This window comes from Cupressus sempervirens, chromosome 3 (genome assembly GCF_028749045.1).
Source record: "Cupressus sempervirens isolate cs-2001-9-10 chromosome 3, ASM2874904v1, whole genome shotgun sequence".
Lineage (NCBI taxonomy): Eukaryota > Viridiplantae > Streptophyta > Pinopsida > Cupressales > Cupressaceae > Cupressus > Cupressus sempervirens.
The window spans coordinates 611,229,359-611,253,820 of NC_143120.1; the positions used below are offsets into that span (position 1 = coordinate 611,229,359).

A 24,462-nucleotide genomic window follows, 5' to 3' on the forward strand; every position below is an offset into this window, starting at 1 on the left:
TTAATTAACTCATTGAATGCATCTCTTCATTGAATTTTGCAAAAAAGAAAAAAGTGCATTTCTAATTAAATTTAGAATGTTTTTTAAGTTTGTGAGTTTTTTCAAAAACTAGCTCAATTTTTTCCAAATTTTTTTTTTTTAAAGGCTCGAGAAATTTTTGCCAAGTCCAAGTTTTCCATGTATGCTTGTACATTTAAAGCAGGCCAAAGTCCTTTTGAAAACCATTTTTTAAATACTAGATTTCAAGTACAATGCATTTATGTTTGTACTTCTTTTTACAAAGTAACCCAATTATTTTTTAGGGCTTGACAAATTTTTAACAAGTCTAAGTTCTCCAACTATGATTGTACCTTTATAGCACCAGTTGTTAGATGCTAGATTATAGGTGCAATGCATTTCCTTTGGTACTTCTTTTTATAAAGTAACCAAATGAATCCCCCATCCACCACACACATATGGCTATATCATAGTTCTTCCTAATGTTAGTGTAAATGAGGTAATCTATCCCAACTAATTTATTAGTGGATTCCATTCACATTCTACATTCACTTAGGTCCACGAAATCTTTCTAGAAATTTTAGTTGTCAATTTGATCACATATTATCTTTAGGATTTTAATATTTTTATGTTAGTTGTCTCAAAATATAGGATTAAGATAGATTGTATCATTTCTTTAATCATATTCTTCATCCTTGCATTTATAAGCAAGGTCATTGTACACATTGTATTTATTATGGCAAAATAATGAATGTGTTATTAAACAGAGATCATAAATGATTTATATATACAAGTATAAACAGGAATGTTTCTATAACGAACAAAGAGAGAGAAATAGAAACATTCTGAAGAGAGAAAAAGTTTCCATATTGAAGAGAGAGAGAGAATATGAAAACATAGAAGAGAAGTGACCATTAGAAATAGAAGTAAATCTACGAAAGAGAGAAACAAAAATAGAGAGATTTAACTCTAATACCCTCCCCAGAAAAGACCACAAAAAACCTAGAAAGAATCTAAAATTAGATTTTAAATTTGCTGGCTCCAAAATTGAGGCATGGAAAACGATGCACCCAGAAAAAACGAAGGTTGATCCAGTTAAGCTCTGCAAAAACCCACCAAGAATCTACAAAAAGTTTTTAAAATAGGCACAAAAAAAGAGAGTTTCAAAAGAAACCCAAGCCGTTTTTAAAAAACTACAAAAATGGCAGATTTTATTGTAAAAAATAGTGGAAATGAAACTGCTAGACAAAAACCAGAGAAAGAGGGTTTAAACCACACTCGACATCATTGTTTGCAAACGATGTACAAAGGAAAAAAAACAAGTCGGAAATGCCAAGAAAAGGCCATGAATTGGTAGAAAAATAGGCTCAAAAAAACGTCAAATGCAAGCTTAAAAACACCACAAAAACCAATCATTTTTTAGAGCAAGTTGGTCGCATGGGCAGGGAAAAGGCAGATCAAGCATGAGTTGTAGGAGAAAAGGCGCCTAGAGAAAACAAATACACAAAAACCCTAGATGGATTTTAGAAAATATCCCTGCAAACAAATTTTAGAACACACAGGCTAGACAAAATTTGAAAATCTTATGTGTAAAAATTTCATGAAGAAATTAAAGATTTTCAAAAAAACAGCTTTGATACCATATTATGGTAGAATAATGAATGTGTACTAAACAAAGATCATAAATGATTTATATATACAAGTATACACAAGAATGTTTCTATAACGAACAAAAAGAGAAATAGAAACATTCTGAGAGAGAGAGAGAGAAAGTCTCCATATAGAACAAAGAGAGAATATGGAAACATAGAAGAGGAGTGACCATCAAAAACAAAAGTAAATCTACAAAGACGAGAGAAACAAAAATAGGGATATTTATCTCTAATAGTATTATAGATCAGAACATAAATTATAGACTTTATTATCAAGCAAGCTCATTTCTTGCATGCTTTCTTGTGGAAGGTTGTCTTTTTGTTTTGCAGGTGATCCTAGGGTGTTGAGCTAATCTTCACCTCCCATATGGTATCAATGCACTCTATACCAACTTTAACACCTCACACGTCATGGAAAATCACAGCATAACAGTATACATTTCATAAACATGAAAAAACTTGTAAGTCTAATTGGAATCACTTTTTTATTTATTTTCCAAGCAAAACAAAATAAACAGGCGGAATGCTCAACTAACCTTATTTTTCATAAAAACTCTTACATAATAAATATAAAAGATTGTGTCCAAAAACTCACCTCCTGTGAAAACTCTTTGGATAACGTATTTGGGCACCACGTTTCACGTCTGTTATTCTGCAACACAAAGATATATGACTTGAATGGATCAGATAAGTACTATTTGTGTTGTGAACAGTTAAGTATAGTTTCATTCTGCATGTTAATCTGTAATACTCATTAGATACTTTGATTAAGTTTGAAAATAATATTTTGCAATACTTTTTTATCTATTTTGCTTAAATTCTAAAATCTATCATCCTAGAGTAGAAAGATAACAGGTTTCTCTAGCAGATTTAAACATATAAAAAGACATAAGCCTCAAAAAGAACAATGTAACAAGAAATGAAATGATCAGAAATTTACTCCACACTTCCTTCCTTTAGGAAATGCAGCTACAAAACTTTTCATTTTTGCACGAGTTCTTCCTCCTATATAAAAATTAATTTCAAACCCATGAATCTAGACATAATGAAAAAATTTGAGGACACCTTTTTAGCACACTTCTCTCTATCGTCCATAGCTGAATACAAAACAATCGTACTCAAGTTCTCAATTCGTTGAGCTTGTTCCTTCAATTGGCGTTCATGTTCAGCTTGTACTCTCTTTTCTTCCTGTAACTCTAAAGCAATGCGCTCCCTCTCCAACTCACTCTTAATAAACATTTTTACCAAGAAGACATTACTTTAGATTACTGAAAACAGAAACCTAAACCACAAAATACTTGACAACAAAATTTTATAAATAATCTCATCTTGCACCTGCAACAACGTGTTGCGCAGGTTCAATATTTCTTCTGGCATATGCTCTGAATGAGATCCCTGAAAATACAATTAGTTATCTGTCAGTTGTAACTTGCCTATTCCACATAAAATATTCCAAGAGTTGTGACAGGCATATAGTTGTAAAGCAACAACCTGCAACTTTGCACGTAGTTCTTCAATCTCCTTTTTCTGCCTCTTTAATAGAGCAGCATCCGTCAAGACCTGTGGTCCAAAATAATATTACAAAAGCTTAGGTGCATCAACCATAGAAAAACTTGTCAGTTACCTTTGAATCTCAGTCAGAAATTTCTAAATCTCCATTAGAGTATTACATAAAAGAATTGCAACTCTGAACAACAGATTAAACATTATACAATCAGCATAACAGTGAATTCATAAGCAAAAGGCAAAAAATACCTCATTGACTTTAGCACAATTTGTGACACGTAATGCCCTGCTTGCAAACTGAAGTGTCCCCTTAGTTTCATCAACATGGATCTACAATTTAAATAACTGCGAGTCAAAATAAGTAATTTTGTTGAACTAAAGAAAATGGTAGATAACAAAGATGTAATTTATTGTAGCTGTACTTAAGACAACAAACAGAAAGTCAACTAAAATGAAAAAAGCATAATACAATGTGAGCATGTCTATACACAGGGGTCGATATATAGTCTAGTAAGATTATATAAATTCCAGAGACTTTCAGATCAATAGTTGCTTGCATAGAATAAATCACATGAACATACTTGCAATAGAGATGTGAATTACACAAACATAACAGCCTCATGAGAAACAACAAAAAACTTGAACTTTGGGTTATGGTCATATTCCTCTTAGTATTCATCCACATTATGCAAGTGTTCAACCCCACAAAAACATGAGTATGGTACATAAAAACGCTTCAACAAAACTATGTTAAAAATATCATTTGCAATTGCCAATATTCATCAATTTATATTGTAATGACCCCTACCAATAGGCCACTAAAAAAAAAACCTCTAATGCTGAACTGAGAAATTTTGTCAACCATTTGGCATGCAACTGAAGACTACTACTGAAAGTAAATGCTGAACATCAGAAATTGCTCAAAACCATATGCCATTCATATATCAACAATCTACAACAATGCCATACATATTTCAGCCAATAATATGATCATCAAACCCTAGGTTGGCAATATAGATAATCTAAAAATTACAATACTCTTTCACTTGCAAAATCCTAGCCTTCTTTTGATTCCAATAATGTCAAATGGCAAGCAAAGACAAGTACAATGTAAAATAGTAAAGTGCTGAAGCTATATTTTGTACTCGATTGAAAACATACATTTCTCAGAAAATATACCAAATGCCAAATGAGAAGTGAAGAACCTGATTGTAGATGGCTGTAATAATTCTTACCAATGCTGAAGATGCCAACACCCAAGCCAAAGTCATCCCAAATCTGAAAATGTACTTCCTTGCAAATTTTCAAAAATGTCTAGGAGTTTTGAAAAATTCCTTAAAAATAAATCATGGCATTTTGGAACTCCAAAATGCATCAATATTTATCTCCTCGATGATAGAAATCTGATGCAAAAATACCCAGAATGATATGTTGAGTAATGAGGAAGATATGAACAAAAATGTTGTTCCAAAGCCCTATCCTGAAATTCTGAAAATTGGATCAGACTTGTAGCAAAAATGAACCAACAGCTATAAATTTTTCCTCCACCACAATTATGCCTTCTAAAGATGACTTGCAATCAATCCATGACTGAAAATGAATGGTCTTCAGAAAATGCCCTCCTTCTATAATTTCAAGTCTGCTGAAAGAACCCTCCAAAAATTTCAGATCTGCTAAAAATGGCTTCCTATAATTTCGGACTTGCTAAAAACGGCCTCCTATAATTTCGGACCTGCTAAAAACGGCTTCCTATAATTTCGGCCTTGCTAAAAATGCCTCCTAAAATGCTAAAATGCTAAAATGCTGAAAGTGGCCTTAGGCCCAATGATGCCCTAGCTAAAGTGACTGTAGTATCACCTCCAAATGTGCAACCCTTCAAAGGATATTTCACCTCCTCAATTATGCAAAATCCTTAGGAGACTCCATTCCTAAAGAAGAAATGATAATATGCAAACCAAGATGGCGCCACAAATGCTCGAAGAGAAAGGTAGTGTAAACTCAAGTTATGGGATGTCCAAATGAGAGGCCAAGTACTCTATTTATTCACTTCTCTAAGAAGCCACTAGAACCTCTAGAAGTATCCGTAAAATATTCTTATGAAATCCCTTTATAATGCATTTTTATATAAAATGTAACTTCATAAAATAAAAAGTGCAACTCAACTCAAAATTATAACATTTGGCCTTGCATAACACATAATAATAAAAATATAATAAATACCATCTCTCCAAGAGCAAATAAGAACATCCAATCCCCAAATAATCATCAGAATGACTCTCTCACCAAAACCATCTGCCTACAAGAGTCCATGATAGGCAAATCCACTAAAAAATGACATGTCACTAAAGAGGGGACATGACATATATTGACCAAAATCAAAAATGTTTGGCATGCACAAAGTCCAGAATTCACTGAGCCAACCTCCAAATAAAAAAAGCGAAAAGCCTTTGTTGATGTGGGCTTGAAGGAAACAAGAAGGTACAAAGGACACCAAGTAGGCAACATGTCAACCAATGTAACAAATAATTTAAGCATACAAAAGGTGGAAGACAAAGAATACTTGCCTATTGCAGGTTGCTGGATTAATGATTTCTCCCTTTGACCAAAGTTTGCTCATTACAATATTTGATAGCCTCTTTTAAAACTATGGAAGGGAACAGGTTGTTTCAAGTTAGAAAGGTGCTTGATGCTAATGTTAGTAACCTTCATCTGCAGCAAATCCTCAAATTTAAGGCTTCTAGTTCTGCGTCCCTTAAGGTTAGTTACCCTTTGTCTTCCTCAGAAGTAATTTGGAAAGACAAGTAGGCTACTGCAATTCAAGAGCAATGACAAGCTCATCCAAAATTTATATTTATATGAATTCCTATTTCATAACTCAGAAAGGCTGTTATTACCAGACACCAAGTAATTTCAGTTTTGTTTGCACTTCACTAACTATGTTGTCCTAGTGAAAAGGGCTAAGAGACTTACAGTATACTTCTAAAGTAAACATTTAAGTGCAAATTGTGTTTTATATTTCTATGCTATTTCTTTACTATGTGTGTGTGTGTCTCTATGTGTGTGTGTGTGTGTGTGTGAGAGAGAGAGAGAGAGAGATGTATATGGAAAAAATATATATATCAAAATGTTTGCAAGTAGTTTCAGATTTCTAGGAATTATAGAAGAAAAGAAATCTAATTTAGAGAACCTCTTCAAATTCAACATTGGCATTTCAAGATTTTAAGGTGATCTGTGGCCAGCCCACAATGATTTGTCCTACATTTTCGCACATACAAGAAATTGAAACTAATGAATTTTATTTTTTAATGTACATTGTAATTTTTGTTTTTGTAGTTTTAAACATGAAACAGTTTGTAACTCCCTTTATGCAACTTTTAAGAACTTTTTGTTTATACTCAAGAGTATTTATGTAAAGTGATGTAACTACAATATAGCATAATCTAATTTTGGAAAGAATAAAATAGTAAAATTTCAAATACATTATTGTAATACTGATAGCTAGGGAAAACATTTATCCATAGTTTTGTGGTGTAAAAAAATATTTATAGCTTTTTATAGTGAGATTAGCTATAATTCAGACATAAGTAACATTGGGATTGCATAAGTTTTCTTGTATTCAACCAAATTATTTTTCTTTTTATTGAAATAAGGAAATTAATAGCTACAGGAGAGCTACTTTTTAAAGAAAATCTCTACTTTCCTATTTTTCCACACATGTGATAAAAAGACCTTGACATTGGGCAAAAAACTGCATGCACGTAAAAGGAAAAAATGTAATAATCAAATTAAATATATTCAATGCCATACTTTTTGGAAAGCTTATAATAAGGGCTACAGTTTTGAGAAAGATCGTTTTAAAATGACTTCAAGTGATCCCCTAAAAGGTAAACCAAAAGAGGTTTTTTTGGCAACATTTTGATAGGTGCAAAGGAGACTCCATAGCAGGTATAATTTATGAAATGTCCCACCCCAATCTCAAACACCATAAGTCACAAACAGTGTTTTTTTCCCTTTTCTAGTCTGACTTGTAGATGAACTTGTAAAAAATATGTCAAATACAATTTCACAAAGCGATTTAAAAAAAATCCAAAAAATCACAAGAATGGACCATGTGATCGGCAGGAAAGGGGGCAGTAGGAGCAATTCAAATGGTGTTGCAGAGCAAGATGCACAGGAAGATGAGGACAATGTTGGAAGAGTCTTCATAGTGGCCTTGTTTACAAGGTGGACATTTGCCCTGTTTCTTTTCGAGTTGTAGAGGATATGTTCCTTTACGAAACTGGGCTCTTTGTGGAGGTGGTTGTGGATGAGTTGCTTTCCTCTAGTTTGTCTTTCTTTCTTGGGATGCTTGCAAATGATGCCTTTTCCCTTGGATTGGTGGTTCGTTGTCATCATGGTGTAGGTAGGCTAATGTTTTTTGAACAGCAAGGGAGGTGTTGAGATTCAATATCATTAGTTGGAGCGGTCACTGAGTGACTTACAATTTATAGTAAGTCATTGTTGAGGAGTTGAAATATCTAACAAGTGTGCCCAAACTCATGACATGCCCAGTGATTGACTCAGTTGCCAGTGGGCTCAATTTGAGGGACTTACAATTTATAGTAATTCAAATTATGGTCAGTGTTATTTTCGGTAAAGCGTCCTAATTAGCAATAAATGTAGTGGGTTATCTCTTGGTATTGACATAATCGAGAAATAGTATCTTTGGAGCTATGACATTTTAAATATTAATAGTAATACTTTATTAATAATGCATTAAAAGTGTGCATCATTAGATGTTATTTGACTTTATTGTTAAAAGGGGTTATTTAATGATTATAAAGTCAAATTACAAAGTGCATATGAGAAATAATGTAAAGTGCCAATTTAAAGGAAGGTATAAGTAATTATTAAAATATATCTTTTGTTATTTTTCTGTACAACAAACTCAGGAAATATAACTAAATGTTATATTTCAAACACATCAAAAGCAAGTGCAACAAAAGCTAAATATTTTATAAATAAAAAGAAGTTTATGAAGAAGCCATAATAGATTTCTTCTTGTGAACACTAAAATGCCAATAAATGAGAGAAATGGAATTCATTCAACTAGCATTTGAGAATTTGAGAATTTGGGTGAAAGGTTTGGATAAGGGTTTCAGTATTTGCATTCTTGTAGAATTGCTAATTGTACACTGCCAAAGCACTCAAAATTGGTGAAACATCCAATGATTTGTACCAATATACTAGGGATCTATTCAGGAGTAATGGATGATTTTTAAGGCTAAATGATTTGCAAGGTGGTTTAACCGTTTTGATAGCATCTAAGATTGTTGCCAGAGTATGGGTTTCATTCAGAAGTCCAATTTGTACCTTAAGTGAGGGATTCTATCAAGGAATGGAGGAACAATGAAGGTTGATCAATTGCAGACCTGAAGATTCTTTATTGTGGCCATTGTAGATCAGACTGTAGCTTCATTTCCAGATTTAACTTTTTGCTGCAACCTATAGAAATCATTACCAGGTTTGGGTGTGGTCTTCAACAGACGTAAACACCTAAAAAAATGTCTCTCTGTTCATATTGGTAGATTCCACAGCTAGTGCAGCCTTGGTGAATGTCATAGGTTGAAGAATTTTTTACAGGCAGGAGCACTGTCAAGTGTTTTCAACAGAAACTGCCATTACATTCCAGGTTTCTCATTGTATTTTAACATAATTTAGTTTGGCACATTGTACTTGGCTTCACATTCAAAAATAAAGAGTTAAAAGATTGCACAATTATTGTTTGATGAAATACCTTTGTTGTAGTTATTCATTTAAGTTTATATTGAGCATAGTTCACGAACTCGGACTTGGCAAGACCGACTCGACTCGTGAATCGTCTATGACTCCGCAACAACTCAGCTATGACTTGGCAAAATGAAAAAACCCTTGAAATTTAGAGATATTTAACGATTCAAAACTTGTTTCATGCACCCTTTATTGAATAAAACTTAAAGACACTATAACATCATCATATAAAAGCTCATTTGTCATCACATACATGAACATGGAACATAAATGATAAATGAATCATATAAGTAAAATGTAAATTGTAGCTAAGTCTGTCAAGAATATGCAATTGAAACCAAAGGGATTTTGGATGAAATAAATTAAAAACTTGAAAATCTTTACAGAATCCTTGTCCTAGCTTCAATTTGACCTTAATAAGTGAGGATACATTATGGGGGGTTAGAGTGTTGAAGGTGTATTGAGCTTGGAATTTGGCTGAGACTTGAATTTTTTAGAAAACCCAAAACCTAGATTTTGCATCTTACCTCCTATGTAGTTGAAAATATCTCAAACATCTTGACAATATATATACAAATATAACTTAAAGTATAAGAGAGGAAATAAAAGTACCTTAAATGTCATATCTCTATAAATCCTCTCACCCCCTTAGCCAAGTGTTGTATTGCAAAGTAAAATTGCAAGGGTATGCTCAAAGCCAGCCGAGTCATGCCCAAAACTCGGTGAGTTGAGTTGTCGAGTTGACATAACTCAGCTGGGTTGACCCATCTTGCAAACTCGTCCCACTAGCAATGTGTTAGGGAACTTTGATATTGAATCGCTCATATGCATGCCAAGTATTTGTTGAAATGTTTATTGGTCGTAGGAATCTGTTACAATCATTTTCAATTTTCATAAACCTTTGGAAATCGAAAGAGTAGTCTTGCATTGCAACTCTATTATGTCTTGAACCCTTTTACATTCATCTTTAAGCATTTGGAAAACAAAACATAACCAACTGAAACAAAGAACAAGTACAAATTTCGGAAGACAAGTGTTTGACAATATTCCTTGGATCTTAAATCGTCACAATAGAGCCAAATTTACCAAGGGATATTACACTATGTCTAGTTTATTGGGGGTTTGGATGGGATGGATGTCTACATCTATCCTGACAAGCTTTTATGTTCAAGCATCCTATGGATATACTTGACTAGGGATATTCGTTTTGACCTTGTTACCTGTGCTATGTATGCCCTTCTTCCCATTTTGAGACAATTACTCTGCCAAGGATTCTTTGGTAAGATGTGGATGTTGAAGCTCTCTTCCTAACCCTAGATGTTGGACTTGATTGTTCGTGGTGCAACTGAGGATAGACAAAGGATGTTTGATTTTTCCTTCCTTGTTCCTTCGAGGACTTGCTTTTGTGGTCCACCTTGTTGCAAAGGTCATCCAATTCCTATATGCGACTTTTGATACTTTCAACTATGCACTCTCGATATTGTTTTGTGTTTGTAGTGATGTAAAGTCACAAGCCAAGACTGATGTATAGATAAATATGCACTAGGGATACTGTTTCATGTTCGTAGTGGTGTAAAGTTAGAAGCCATGATTGATGTATATATAAATATTTTTATTTTCCTTAAATTTATATATTTGCTCAATTATTGTCAATATCCATCTTAGATATGTTTAATTTTATTATTAGAATAATGATGATTAATTAAATAATTAATATACCAAGATATTAAAATCAATTCACAACATTAATTAATAATTTACTAATTTTATAAACCAAATCATCAATTCATGCAGACAACATAATAAAAGTTAGTATATGGATTATGTAATACCCCCATCATATAATCAAAATAAGTTATTAAATTTTGGGTGTGGGACCGATCGATTTACTATATCTCGAGACCCAATTTATTTTTTATTATTTTGTAGGTGTTATCGTGTCGTGTGTCAACACATTAAATTCTCCCTCGTGAGTTTTCCTTTGACGAAGTATTTGTCTGTCGAGTTGGTTATTATAGGTATGTAGCTTGAATTATTTTGTTGTTCTACAAATTCTAAATGGAATTTTGCTTGTGGCGCCATTTCGGAAGTGAAAGATCTTCCCTATTTGGCTAATGTTGGTTTAGTAGGACTCTGGGCTACTTTTTGTACTTTGCTTGGATCAAGTGAATTCGAGCACCGTCCTTGTTTGCAAATATAATTCCATGCTTGAGTAACAAATTGCTTATATCTGTGTTTGGTGTACATATCTGTGTCTAGAATATATTATGTGCATCTCTGACGTTCAGTTGATTCATAATTATTTAGCATCGCCGAGTCTCACATTAGATCTTTTTTCAAGCATTGGCGAATTCATCCTTCCAAGTATGGCCCTGCAAACTTCAATATGACCATCATCTATTATCCAACACCGTACTTCACTTCCAATCACTATACGATATGCATGATTGTACTTATACGTCTACCTATTGTTTGTAAGGTTGGGCTTGTTCCACTGACGTCAATTGCTAGCTTGTCCTATCTACAGACACAAACGTACAACCAACTCACTACACGACATCTCTCCTCATTTCTTTGTATTTCGTGTACATATATGTGTTTAGCGAATATAATGTGCATCTCTGACGTTCCGTTGATTCATATTTATTTAGCATCGTCAAGTCTCACATTAGACCTTTTTTTAGGCATTGGCAAATTCATCCTTCTAAGTATGGCCTTGCACACTTCAATATGACCATCATCTCTTATCCAACACCGTGCTTCACTTCCAATCACCATCCGATATGCATGATTGTACCCCTACGTCTACCTACTGTTTGTAAGGTTGGGCTTGTTCCACTGACGCCGACTGCTAGCTTCTCCTATCTACGAACAACTCTTCCCCTCTAACGTACGACCAACTCACTACACGACATCTCCCCTCATTTCTTCATATTTCGCGTACATATTTGTGTGTAGCGAATATGATGTGCATCTTTGACTTTCAGTTGATTCATAAGTATTTAGCATCGTCGAGTCTCACATTAGACCTTTAATCAAGCATTGGAGAATTCATCCTTCCAAGTATGGCTTTGCACACCTCAATATGACCATCATCTCTTATCGAACACCGTACTTCACTTCCAATGACCATACAATATGCATGATTGTACCCGTATGTCTGCCTATTGTTTGTAAGGTTGGGCTTGTTCTACTGACGTCGATTGCTAGCTTCTCCTATCTACGGACACAACTCTTCCCTTTAATGTACGACCAACTCACTACACAACATCTCTCCTCATTTCTTCGTATTTCACATACCCTCCAATTGTGCACTATCACATCCACATCGACCATACAATTCATGTCTCTCCCCTCCTTGTTGTACAGCCTCTAAAAATGTATATCCAACATCACCCTTCATACATTCACCCAAGTTCTTTGTACAGAGTCCAACTCTTTTTAGTTGTATGGACATGACACACTACCATACGCCTCTCGATACTACACATTGAGTTGAGTTCACCATTGAAGGGGTGAATCACTCATATATCATGTCAGGAACATTACAGCGATATCGAGGCCAATGACCTTGTTAGCCTACGGAAATTGAATGTAAGTTTATAACAAGAAAAGAAGGCAGTATCACTCAATTGGTAGAATGAGGGACTCCCAAGATTCTAGTAAGAACCCCAATCAGTCCCTATCTTCTGTAGGTGTTTGTCAAACTTTTGTTGTTTGAAAGTTTATGATTTTCTTTATTTCCAAGGGGTTTAGAACTTAAAAGCAATTATGCAATAATCTAACTTTTGTCACAATATTATCAACCATTGCAACTCCTTTTTTGTTTTTTTTTAAATAAAATACATATGAGAATCTAGAAAATCCTTTATTGGAAAAATAAACACAAAAGCAACTACAAAATGCATACGAAAAACCTAGAAAAGTACTCTAGCTAGTGAAAAAATATATTTCTTCCAACTTCGCAATGTTTGAAATGATCCAACCTGCTCCTTCAAGCCCTCAACCCACAAACACAGACCACACATAATTTTATTTTTTTTAAACAAAATCGCAAACCTTGGGGATTTGTGCCAATTTGCTTGTAGTCAGTAATTTCCTATGTTCCCCGGGGACATGTACTCCCAAAAGAGCCAACGTTTCGGGGACGTGGACGTCCCCATCCCGAGAACTTCGCTGGGGACTTGTATCTATCCCCATTTTTTTAACACACAAAACAAAAAATTTAAAAAACAAAGATGTCACTTTTATTGTCCCCATTTGCCGTCCCCCCCCAATCCCCAAAATCAGCAAAGAAATTTGCCGTCTCAGAATCCCGTCTCATTATCCCCTGCTATCATAGGGTTTAAGGAGAGGAATTTTGCCTCAACCAACATCTATAACTTATTCCTCCTTAATTTGCAATAATAATATTGTCTCCTTTCTCCCCTATTGCAAAAAACCAATAGTGTTGAAGTGCAAACAAAGTTTCTAGATGAAACTCTCAAATATTCCAAATTCACTAGTTAATTTAACCAGCTCAAATGGAGACACACAGAAGAACTATGTTCTCCAAAGGTAATGTTGTGAACCTATCTCAAAGCTCAAAATCATCAATGATCAATTTTGCAAATAACAATGGATGCCTTACTTCTTCCCAAGCATCCATAAATAAGTTTTCCAACCCTAAAACGACTTCTCCTCAGAAAGTTACAATTTCTCTCTTAAATACATTAATAAATATAATCATTAAATAAATTTTATGATTTAGACTTGGGAAATAACATTCAATATTTCTCCTCCACTTTTTACATTCAATTGGCCCAATTTCATGATACTTCTACCCATCACTTCAGTGATTTAATATGAAGTCAATTTATAACTTAATAAAATCCTTTGTCATTTAATAAATATGTTACAACTGAAAACTGAATAACTCCCTCAATATTGTGAATCTGGCTTCACTATCTGAAACTGGAGTTGGCATAATAATTTTCCATGCTACCAAATCATTTTCTAAAAATAGCAAAGGTCCATCTCTATGACTCAAACTCAAACAGCTGAGTCTAAATCATCTCTCCATACCAAATCGAAGTCACTAAGCTCTGCAAAGATCAAACCATCAGAGAGACATATCTACTGTGTGCATGAATGGACCCTCTATCCGTCTCTACTAGCCTACAAGGGTTCGTTAATAGGCTAATCAATAGCTATAATGATGTCTCAAACTAGAATGGGACAACATAGTCTAGCCTTCCTAAATTTGCTTGTCCTCAAGCAATCTCAACTCTGGATGTTGTAAGATCTCCTCACTCTCCTATGTAGCATCCCCAACCAATATGTCCTTCCATTTCACCAAGTATTCCCTGATAGTGCGTCTCCTCAAATTCCTCTCCTTAAACCCTATGATAGCCTCTGGCACCTAAACCAACTTTCCCTCATCGTCCAAGGGTGGGAGCACTGTAGAAGGAACAATATAATGTCCTAACGCCTTTTTGAGACATGACACATGAAAACATTATGGACTCTACTCTTTGCCAAAATTTTGAACTCATAGGCCACCTCTTCCACTATCCTGATCACCCTAAAAGGTCCATAGTATTGTGGCTTAAGTTTCTCAGTGCCACTCTTTATAACAGTGGACTAGCGATAAGGTTGAAATATCAAGTTTACCATATCTCCTACCTCAAAAGTATGTGCAGTCCTCCTCTGAAATGCATACGAATTCTGCCAATTATGGGCCTTTACAATCTACAATCGCTCTAGCACTAGGCAATCTACTATCACTCAACAAAAAATCCATGAAATTGCAGGCCTCTACCCATATAATGCCATAAAAGGTGACATCTGGATAGATAAGTGATAAGTGGAATTGTAGCAATACTCACATAGATAAATCCACTTAACCCAAGCCTTTTGTTGCACTGCTATATAGTTTCTTAGGTATCCCTCCACCCATTCATTGACTATCTCAGTCTACCCATATGTCTGGGGGTGTTAATTGGTACTCACAGTGAGCTTTGTCCTGCACAATTCGAACAACTCCTATAATAAGTGACTCGTAAATATGGTATCCCTATCACTAACTATGCTCTGAGGTAAGCAATACAACCTAAATACCTCACAGGAAAACAACTTTTCCACCTATGTAGCAATGTATGTAGTTGTGATCGGAAAGAAGTGATGAAACTTCGTAAGCAAATCAGCAACAACATATATGCAATCTCTACCCTGGGCTCTCGAAAGTTCTGTAATGAAGTCCATAGATAAGCACTCCCACTTCTTGTCCGGAATCGGAAGTAGCTATAACAAATCGGCTAGGTAAAAGAGTTCCTACTTATTTGCTATTAGGTGGAACACTCTCTAACATATTGCAACACCTCACCTTTGAGCCCTTTCCACGAAAAGCACTCTCCAATCTGTCGGTAAATTTTGTCAAAACCAGGATGTCCTGTCATAGGTGAATCACGATAAGTCCTCATCAACATCCTCGCCTCTGATCCCGAGACCAAATAAATGCACCCTCTATAAATGATAAGCTCATTCACAAGGGTATAGTTACTACCCTGAACGGCTCCAGCTACAAATCTTGATACCAATGTATCCTTTGCATACTCAGCAAGGATCAAGTGTCTCCAGTCCTCAAATATGTCTGTCATCATGCTCAAATTGGGTCTCTGTGACAAGGCATCTACTACAATATTTTTCGTTACTTTCAAATACGAAATATCAAAATCACGTGACTATAACCTAGTTACCCATTTTTGTTTCTTGTCATTAACATCTCGCTGCCCTAGGAAATGTTTCAAGTTGTTGTGGTTTATTTTTATGCACAATTTACTACAAACTAAGTATTGCCTAAATTTGGCCAAAGCATGTATTATAGCCAGCATTTCCTTATCATAAATACCAAAGCCCCTCTCAAGCCCCTTGAGCTTCCTACTCTCATAAACAATCGAGTGCTTGTCGTGTGTAAGCACCGCTCCAATATCCTCCCCAGATACATCACAATGTAGTTCAAATGGTTTTCTGAAATTTGGCAAAGCTAGCATTGGACAAGAAATCATTAACTCCTTTAATTTATCAAAACACTCTTGCGCCTCAAGATTCCCCAAGAAAGCTCACGTTCTCATTAAATCAGTTAAAGGTGTTGCATTCTTGGAATATCCGCTGGCAAATCTCTTGTAGAAGCCACATTAACCCAAAATCCCTCTCAATTGTGTAAGGTTCATTGGAATAGGCCACTCAATGATAGCACAAATCTTTTTAGGATCCATGTGTACGCCCTATGCACTAATAATGTGACCCAAATACAACAACTCTAACAATTCTAGATCATATTTTGACTCCTTTGCATACAAGGACTCTCCACTCAAAATGTCCAAAACTGTGTCCAAGTGTCGCAAATGCTTATCCCATGTTTTACTATAAACAAGGATGTCATCAAAGAAGACAAATTCAAATTTCTTTAATTGAGGTTGAAAGACCCTATTTATTGTGGACTAAAATGTGGCAAGAACTTTAGTTAGCCTAAATGACATAACTACAAACTCGAAATGAACAGAATGACATTTGATTGTCGTCTTCTCTATATATTGTTCCCTTACTCGGATCTAATGATATCCCATTCTCAAATCAATTTTCAAAAAGAAGCCAAAACTAAGAAGCTCATCTAGCAATTTATCTATCTAAGGAATGGGGTACCTATTCTTTAATGTTTGTCTGTTCAGGACCTTATAATTAATGCACATCCTAAGTATGCCATCTTCCTTCTTCACTAGTACTACTAAAGAAGCGAAAGGAGATTTACTTGGTCTAATATGGCCCATGTCAAGTAACTCCTTGATGATCGTTTTTTTTTTTGTAATGTTCCCGTTATAAAATAAAACATTTATCAAACTATTGTTAATGGACCGATTGATTTAATATATCTCGAACCCATTTTTGTTTTGCTTCCGTAGTTTGTGTCGCCATCAACTATCTTTGTACACCCTCGGAAAGTTTTCCTAACGAGTATTTAAGCACGGCTTGTAGGTAGTCTTTAGGCATGCATTTTGGATTATTTCTTTGTACTGCGAATTCCTGTTGGAGTTCTCTGTCGTTGGCCATTTCAAAAGTGAAAGACCTTCCCTATTTGGTTCTGTCCGATTTTGGTGGGATCCAACCCTCACCCTATTCCGTCGCCTATAACACTTCACTCAGATCTGGCAAATCGAAGCACCATCTTTTGGCAAATATTAATTGAAGGTTATTTGTGTTTCAATCCCCATTAATGTTTGGTTCTATTTGATGAATTGTGATCTTGAAGTTTATCGTGGCATTACTAGATACTTCCCTTCCATCCGTACACTACCCATCAACTTGGTCTCCATTCCGTACTACATTGTATCCCTATTCCACTGTACACATTGTCTCCCTCTGCCACTGTATGGTTAGTCTGGTGCACGACCATCGTACCTATTTCATCACTGTACAACATAACTCTCCCTGCTACCGTATGGCTAACACTATTGAAAACTTGGCCTTTTCCACTACCATACAACTTCCCAGCACTACGTACGGCCATCAATTATTGACCGTACTACCTTCCTTGACTTCCACCATACGGCCATAATACCATACAGCATCAACAACACCTCTGCCCCACCATACACCCCAAATACTATACGGCTAGCATTCTACTCCTGTACAACCTCATCCTAGACATCATACGGCTAGCTCAGTTGCATCGTATGGCCAATACCATTGCTCTGTACGGCCATATCAGATTTCATACCCTATCCATACCACACCCTCCAGCTACTTGACAAGAATGGAATTATGATATAGTGGAAGTGTTGTCTTCTCCAGGTTTGAAACATTACAATTTCATCCTTCAATCTTTTTGGATGCTTGTATGGTGTAATCATAATGGGCTTGGCACCCTCCTCCAGCTCAATGATGTGCTCAATGCCTCTATCGAGAGGTCTACCTAGTGGGATATCACTAAACACCTTATAATGCTTAATCCTCAGCTCCTATATATCTAGGTAATATTTGGATTCTTGTTGCTCCTATGCTGGCATCAACATGCAATGGGCTGCCCACTCAACCTCGTCATGTCTCAGCAAACTCTCCATGCATCGACAAGACATCATCCTAAACTTACTATCATGGATGGCCTTTAGTATATGTGTCTTCCCATCTGACTAAAAGTTCATCTCCATGTCCCTCAAATCAAGACTGAGCAACCTAATGTCATGTAACCAAGTCATACAAAAAACCAAATCTATGTCGCTTATGTTTACAACATACAAATCAGCTTTAAATCAAAGTCATTAATCTTCAAGGGTAAACCTGTAATCTTCCTATTGCATTTTGAGGACATAATCAATCACTACCCTCACTCTCAAACCCTCAAACTGCTCTGTCTGAATCCCACGCCCCCAAACCAACCTAGAATCAATAAAATTATGAGTGGCACTTGTATCTAGCAAGGTAATAACTTGTTTCCCAGCCAATACTTCTTTCATCTTGAATGATCCCTCTTGTTGTACATTGGTGAGATAGGCCTCCTTAAGTCTACCCTTAGTCTTCTCATCACTTGTAACCATTTTGTTCAACTTTTCATCATCTATGCTTTCCTTTTCTTCAATTAATTCCTCATTTTCAGATTGCCCATCCAACTTTTCAGAATTGGAATCCTCATGATAAGGCCACAAAACCCTATTTGCTTTTCCCTTGGGTCTTAAAAGACAATCATGGTTTATATCATAAGGTCCTTTGCGATAGAAACACAATTTCTTCTTCTATAAATCATTAAGTGTTTCCTTGTCAAGTGGTACAAAATTTTTATCCTTATTCTCAGTTTTGAATTCAGTCCTCTCTCGTTTCTAAAAGAATGGTTTATTGTCCTTGTTGGAGGAAGCTGCCTAGGACTGAAATTTATTTACTGGACTAAGATTTTGCCTTGTCGGTGTGTTCATGTGCTCCACCATAGTGGTAAGAACCTGCAAATCCTGAGCTACCTATTGCTGCGCTGTAGCCATGGCTCTAAAGAACTCTCTAGTTTCCTGATTTTCATCATTCCTGTTTCACCTGGGTGGGCTACCATCATCCCTGTCACCCATGGTGACTGACTGCCCACCTAAAACCTGTTCACCTTCACAGAAAGCTCTCCTCCATATATAATACCTATGAGCTAAGTCACAAGGTTCGTGTTCAAGTTCGAGTTCAACAACTATGAAGTTCGGATGAAGTTCGACAAAGTAAAAAATTTGGAAAAAAATTCGACATCAAATTCGCCTTATATAATTTTAAAAAAAATCTAAACATATGATCTTGATTCCTAGTTACTAGAGAGTGTGTGACTTCTTCTTCATGGTATTGGTGAATATATATGCATTGTAGTATATATTTTATAAGTTAACGAATTTCACGCAAAGAACTTTTCAATTCAAACATAAAAGTATAAATATATACATATTTATGAATTAATTTAATATTTCATATATATAGCATATGTATACATACATATACACTAATAAACAAATTTACTATAAAAATTAAATTCATTTTATACACAAAATTTATAAATTAATATAAAATAACAAACGTGTAATACACACGTATAAACAAGATTACTAAGTAAATCAAATTCATTATCTATACATATATATACACAACAAAACTTATATATTAACATGAAACCTAATTAATAAGTACATATATTAAAATTTATAAATCATTGTTAATAATTTTTTCATTCGCGCCCAGGCAAGAAATGATTTTGTTTGCCATCACGAATGATAGGAGGAAACACGAGATCTACATCTGTAGTATGCTTGATTATCCCGTACTACTCTGTTCGTTTTTCAAAGATTATTTGAATTTTTTATTACGGTTTGGATTAGTGAAGGAGGACTTATTTGGAACGAGGGCATTCATTTGTCTAAAATGAAGAATGAAACATGTAAAAAACCATTGAAAATTCATTTTGTTTGAAATTTTAATTATAGAAAAAATTAGGTCCTTTATACAGGCGAACAACAAGCAAATATGAACAAACTTTTTTACGGTATTTTGAAGTTCGCCGAATTTCGAACCTCGTGGCTGGAATTTGTCGAACCCTGTGACACAGCCTATGAGGACCAGCTTCTTCTCACTGCATATGAAATCCCTAACCCTCAGGATGGCAGGATTTAGCTTTGATACCAATATAAGGACCCCAATCGGTCCCTAACTACTGTAGGTGTTTGTCACACTTTTGTTGTTTGAAAGTTTATGATTTCTGTTATTTTCAAGGATTTTAGAAGTTAAAAGTAATTATGCAATAATTTGACTTCTGTAACAATATTATCAACCATTGCAATTTCTATTTACTTTTATTCAAATGAAATACATATAAGAATCCAGACAATCCTTTATTGAAAAAATGAATACAAAAGCAACTATGAAATGGATACAAAAAAATCTGGAAAAGTACTCCAACTGCTGAAGAAAATTATTTCTTCCAACTCTACAATGTCCAAAATGATCCAACCTACTCCTTCAAGCCCTTAACCCACAAACATGCTTCACATACAATTTATTTGATTTTTTAAAACAAAATCACAGGCATTGGGGATTCGTGTCAATTTGCCTGTAGTCTACAATTTCTTGTTGGTGGTTGCAAATTAGAATGATAACCAACAGCTGTAACTTATTCATCCTTATTCTGCAATAATATAATTGTCTCCTTTCTTCCCTACTACTGAAAACAAATATTGCTGAAGCGCAAATAGAGTCTTTGGATGAAACTCTTAGATATTCCAAATTCGCTGGATATTTCACCAGCTCAAATGGAGACACACAGAAGAACTACGTTCTCCAATGGTAAAGTTGTAAACTCTTCTCAATGCTCAAAATCATCAATGATCAATTTTGCAAATAACAATGGATGCCTTACTTCATCCCAAGCAACCATAAATAAGCTTTCCACTTCTCCTTGGTTTCTCTCTTTAATGCATTAATAAATATAATCACTTGATAAATTTAACTTCCACCATAGAAAAGGGGACATTACACTTAACTTCCACAATTCTTGAGCAGAAAAATCCAAAATCAAAGCTCCTTTCTAAAGTTATTCCCAACAAGTTTATCAAAGACCCTTCTCCTTTTCAATAGATGTGCATCCTTCTGAGGAGGTGGATGAACTGAATATGAAATATGTGCAATACCTAACCAAACTGAAAGAAACTAGCCAAATAGTTGTTGAGACATCCAATTTCAACTCCAAGGCTTCCAAACCCATAAAAATTGCTCCTAACTTCTATGATAAAAGTGAGAAATTTCTAATACAATTAAACAAATTTCTAATTTCCTATAAAATACTAGTCACTGAGGACCACAGAAATGTAAACTAGTTCACAATCTTCACCTTTGTTTAGCCAAGAATCCATTCATAGACTTTTTGGTACAAGATTGACACAAGCTCATGAAAAGCCATTAGGGAACTTCAAAAAATAAGGAGTTAATAAGGACTTCATTTTTGTCCCAACCAATTTGGCATTAGCATAATTTTTCTATTTCAATAGATTTTCTTACGATAATTTCATAAATGCCTATGTAGTTTCCTAGCAAAAATTTAGATTCTTGACACTCTCTAGTGGTTATACTTGAAAGTTGTATTGTCTCTTTTTGACCCCTAGTTTGGTATGAGGTTTTCCATTAGGGCCCGTTTGGTTGCTAGAATACAACCGGAATAGGAATAGAAAATTAGAATATGATTTGTATTCTTTGTTTGGTGCGTGGAATAGGAATAGGGAATAGGAATACATATTCTCATTTTAGCCCCAAAATGAGCTTTTGTCCATTCCAAAAAATACCTGTAATTGGAATTGCTATTCTTGCATTCATTTTAACTTTTTTCAAATTTGATTAAATTTTCAAATCCGCTTTGACCTTGGGTGAGCGCTGGAACTTTGTTTTGAATATTTTCAAATATTTTAGCGATTTTCCAATGCCGCCGATTACATTTTCAGAAATATTTTCAAATGGCGCCGATTGCAAGTTAACCCTATTCCAATTTAAGCTTGCATAACCAAACAAGGGATAAACAAGATTGGATTGCATTTTTCCATTCCTATTCTTCATTCTCCATTCTCATTCAAATTTTCTATTCTAATTCTCAATTCCTACGCTTGCAACCAAACGGGCCCTTAGGGCTTGTTTATTTGTCAGAATTGAACCGGAATTGGTATTTGCTAATTCCTGAAATTTCTAACCCACAGTTTGGATGTGCCAAAACACAATTGGCATTTGGATTTCGTATTCCCATTTTGGCCCAAAATGAGGGTTTGTTGATTCCACCTCATGAGCTGGAATTGGAATTCCCAATTCCCCTAATCCATATTTCATAAACATTTCGGTACAACATTTCGGTACAGTACTAGGAAATTAAATTTGTCCAAAAATTACAATGTAACTTGGGGTCTGCTACAGAGAAAAGTTTACGATTGTTGTTCTCCTCTGGTTGCTTTCTCTCTTGCTTGGCCTTATTGTGTTTATTGAGACAATTCCTCACATTAAATTACAATGTTGCAGAAGTTGTTTCTGGACAAAATGGGCAACACGAAATTCATAGTTTTGATGGTCTTCTCTGTATTTATAATCTTAAATCCCATGCCTAGTTCTTTCAAACACAAATGCTACCATAACAAAACCCATCCAGGACAATTTGCTTAGCTTCATTCCAAAGTTTAGAAGGCAAACTTGTTACCACAAATCTGGGAGTAAAGTTGAATTGGAGCTTCAATGGCCACTCTTTACATATCCCCCACAATATGGGCTAGAAAAGTACTTGCACAAGAAAGGTACACTACTGATGAACAAATCATGCGATTTGTATACCCATACTTCAGGTGATTCAATAGTTTCTTGAATTGAACCTTAACTTTCATAGTTGTTGATTTGCATTTCAAATAATGCCATATTGTGCCCTTAATCTCAACCGCAAAAAACCTTCAGAAAATCAAGAAAGATTCAAGATTCCTCCTTCAAGTTTTTGAAGATCGAGGACAACGGGCCTGGTTCATTTCCAATTTGAATGAGATTTGGAGTGGTCTTGATTTACAAAAGAGGAAACAGTAATATAACATCCCTGAAGGAATGGAATTACCATGTGGCTTTACTAATTACAATTACCCTGCTTTCATAGTGAGCGATAAAGACTGAGAAGCAATAAACAAGTGCAGATGATCGCTTATAATTTCTGCTATATTTAGAGGCTATGATAGGGCTTTAGAAAACCCAAGCACGTGAAGAACATTACTGCAAAAAATGTTTGTATTTTGATGTTTGTGGACAATATAACTCTTGCAAAGCTTGCAAGTCACGGGATTGAACCAAACTAATTTCATAAAATAGGAGTGTGGCATATTGTTTTCATTGAGCAGCTTCCATACAAGGAATATGTTATGAATGGCTTGGTAACAAAAATACCTTGTGCATAGGCTTTTCCCCAACTGTATGTACACTCTTTGTACATATACCAAAATTCAGCTAACCGTGGATCCCTTGCCGATTTTTGGGAATCTTCTTATAAAATAGAAGGAAAACATGACATTGTCACAGCATGCTCACAATACCCAGACCATGGAAGAAGCCATTCTTAGAGTGAGATGGAGAAAATGGAGTAAAGAGGGCATCAAAAATAAGATGGAAGATTACCGTGCTGATGCTTACAACCTTGGAGTACAGAAAAGCTTCCATATGTTGCAGGTGTGCTATAATTTTTGTACAAATAAATAGCTTTACCGATGTTATAGCTATGACTATGAACTGTAAATTATTTGTAAACACCTCTTGTAGATGTGGGCAACACAACATTTATATTAAGAAAGAACAATCTTCCGACAAATCTGTTTCAAAACCAACAAATAGTTCAAAACAAGTTAAAATATTAATTTTATTTCAATTCCAATTGTGTGCAACCAAATGCAGGAAAAACATCTTCCCCATCAAATTCAAGGTGAACCAAACGGGTCCAATCATATTTCCAAAGCCAAATTCGGGATTAACAAATCTAGCATTCGATAGATTCCAATATTAGACAAATGTTGCATTTGCCTGTTCTTGGATTCCAATAGGCTAAGTGGATTTTGTTAAGGGACTCAATGTCTTGAAGTGAGCTCTAGAAATGATTTGCAAAATTTTCCAACAAACGCTTTTACTTATGGCATGTTGCTACTTTTTTAAGTGTTATTTTTGGCACTTGGGAATGGCCTCTATCCCTTCTCAATTGAGTTCAGTGCTTTCAAGTTCTAGCCTTCTTGAGTCTTATTTTTTCAAGAGACATTCAATTCTTGTCACTAAGTCTGTTATAAAGTTGCTTCGCTTTATAAAATTTACCCCTTGAGCTATGCCTCATGAAGTGACAACTTAAGTTTTCAAAACAAGGGCCATTAGATATCCTAAAGTGATGCCAAGGAAGGGGATATATTCTATATTTTGGAAGATTATTTTATGTTTCCCAAAATGTGACACCAAGATTGAACAAGGAACTTAAAATATTATAATTTGGGAGCTTCAAAAAAGGTTC

At 35.0% G+C, this 24,462-nt stretch overlaps 1 protein-coding gene and 1 pseudogene across 1 annotated transcript in view; one reads left to right on the plus strand and one right to left on the minus strand.

Moving 5' to 3' along the window:
- The window catches only part of LOC149568158 (P-loop containing nucleoside triphosphate hydrolases superfamily protein), a 153,573-nt gene that overhangs the window by 67,713 nt on the left and 61,398 nt on the right, over positions 1-24,462 (minus strand). Inside the window, exons 10-14 of the mRNA XM_089821162.1 lie at positions 3,405-3,485; positions 3,141-3,209; positions 2,985-3,044; positions 2,715-2,876; positions 2,245-2,301 (exon numbers count right to left, since the gene is read on the minus strand). Of these exons, the coding sequence (XP_089677288.1) occupies positions 2,245-2,301; positions 2,715-2,876; positions 2,985-3,044; positions 3,141-3,209; positions 3,405-3,485 (429 nt within the window). The remainder of the gene's footprint in view (positions 1-2,244; positions 2,302-2,714; positions 2,877-2,984; positions 3,045-3,140; positions 3,210-3,404; positions 3,486-24,462) is intronic.
- LOC149568159 (alkaline ceramidase TOD1-like) lies at positions 22,458-23,827 on the plus strand (annotated as a pseudogene).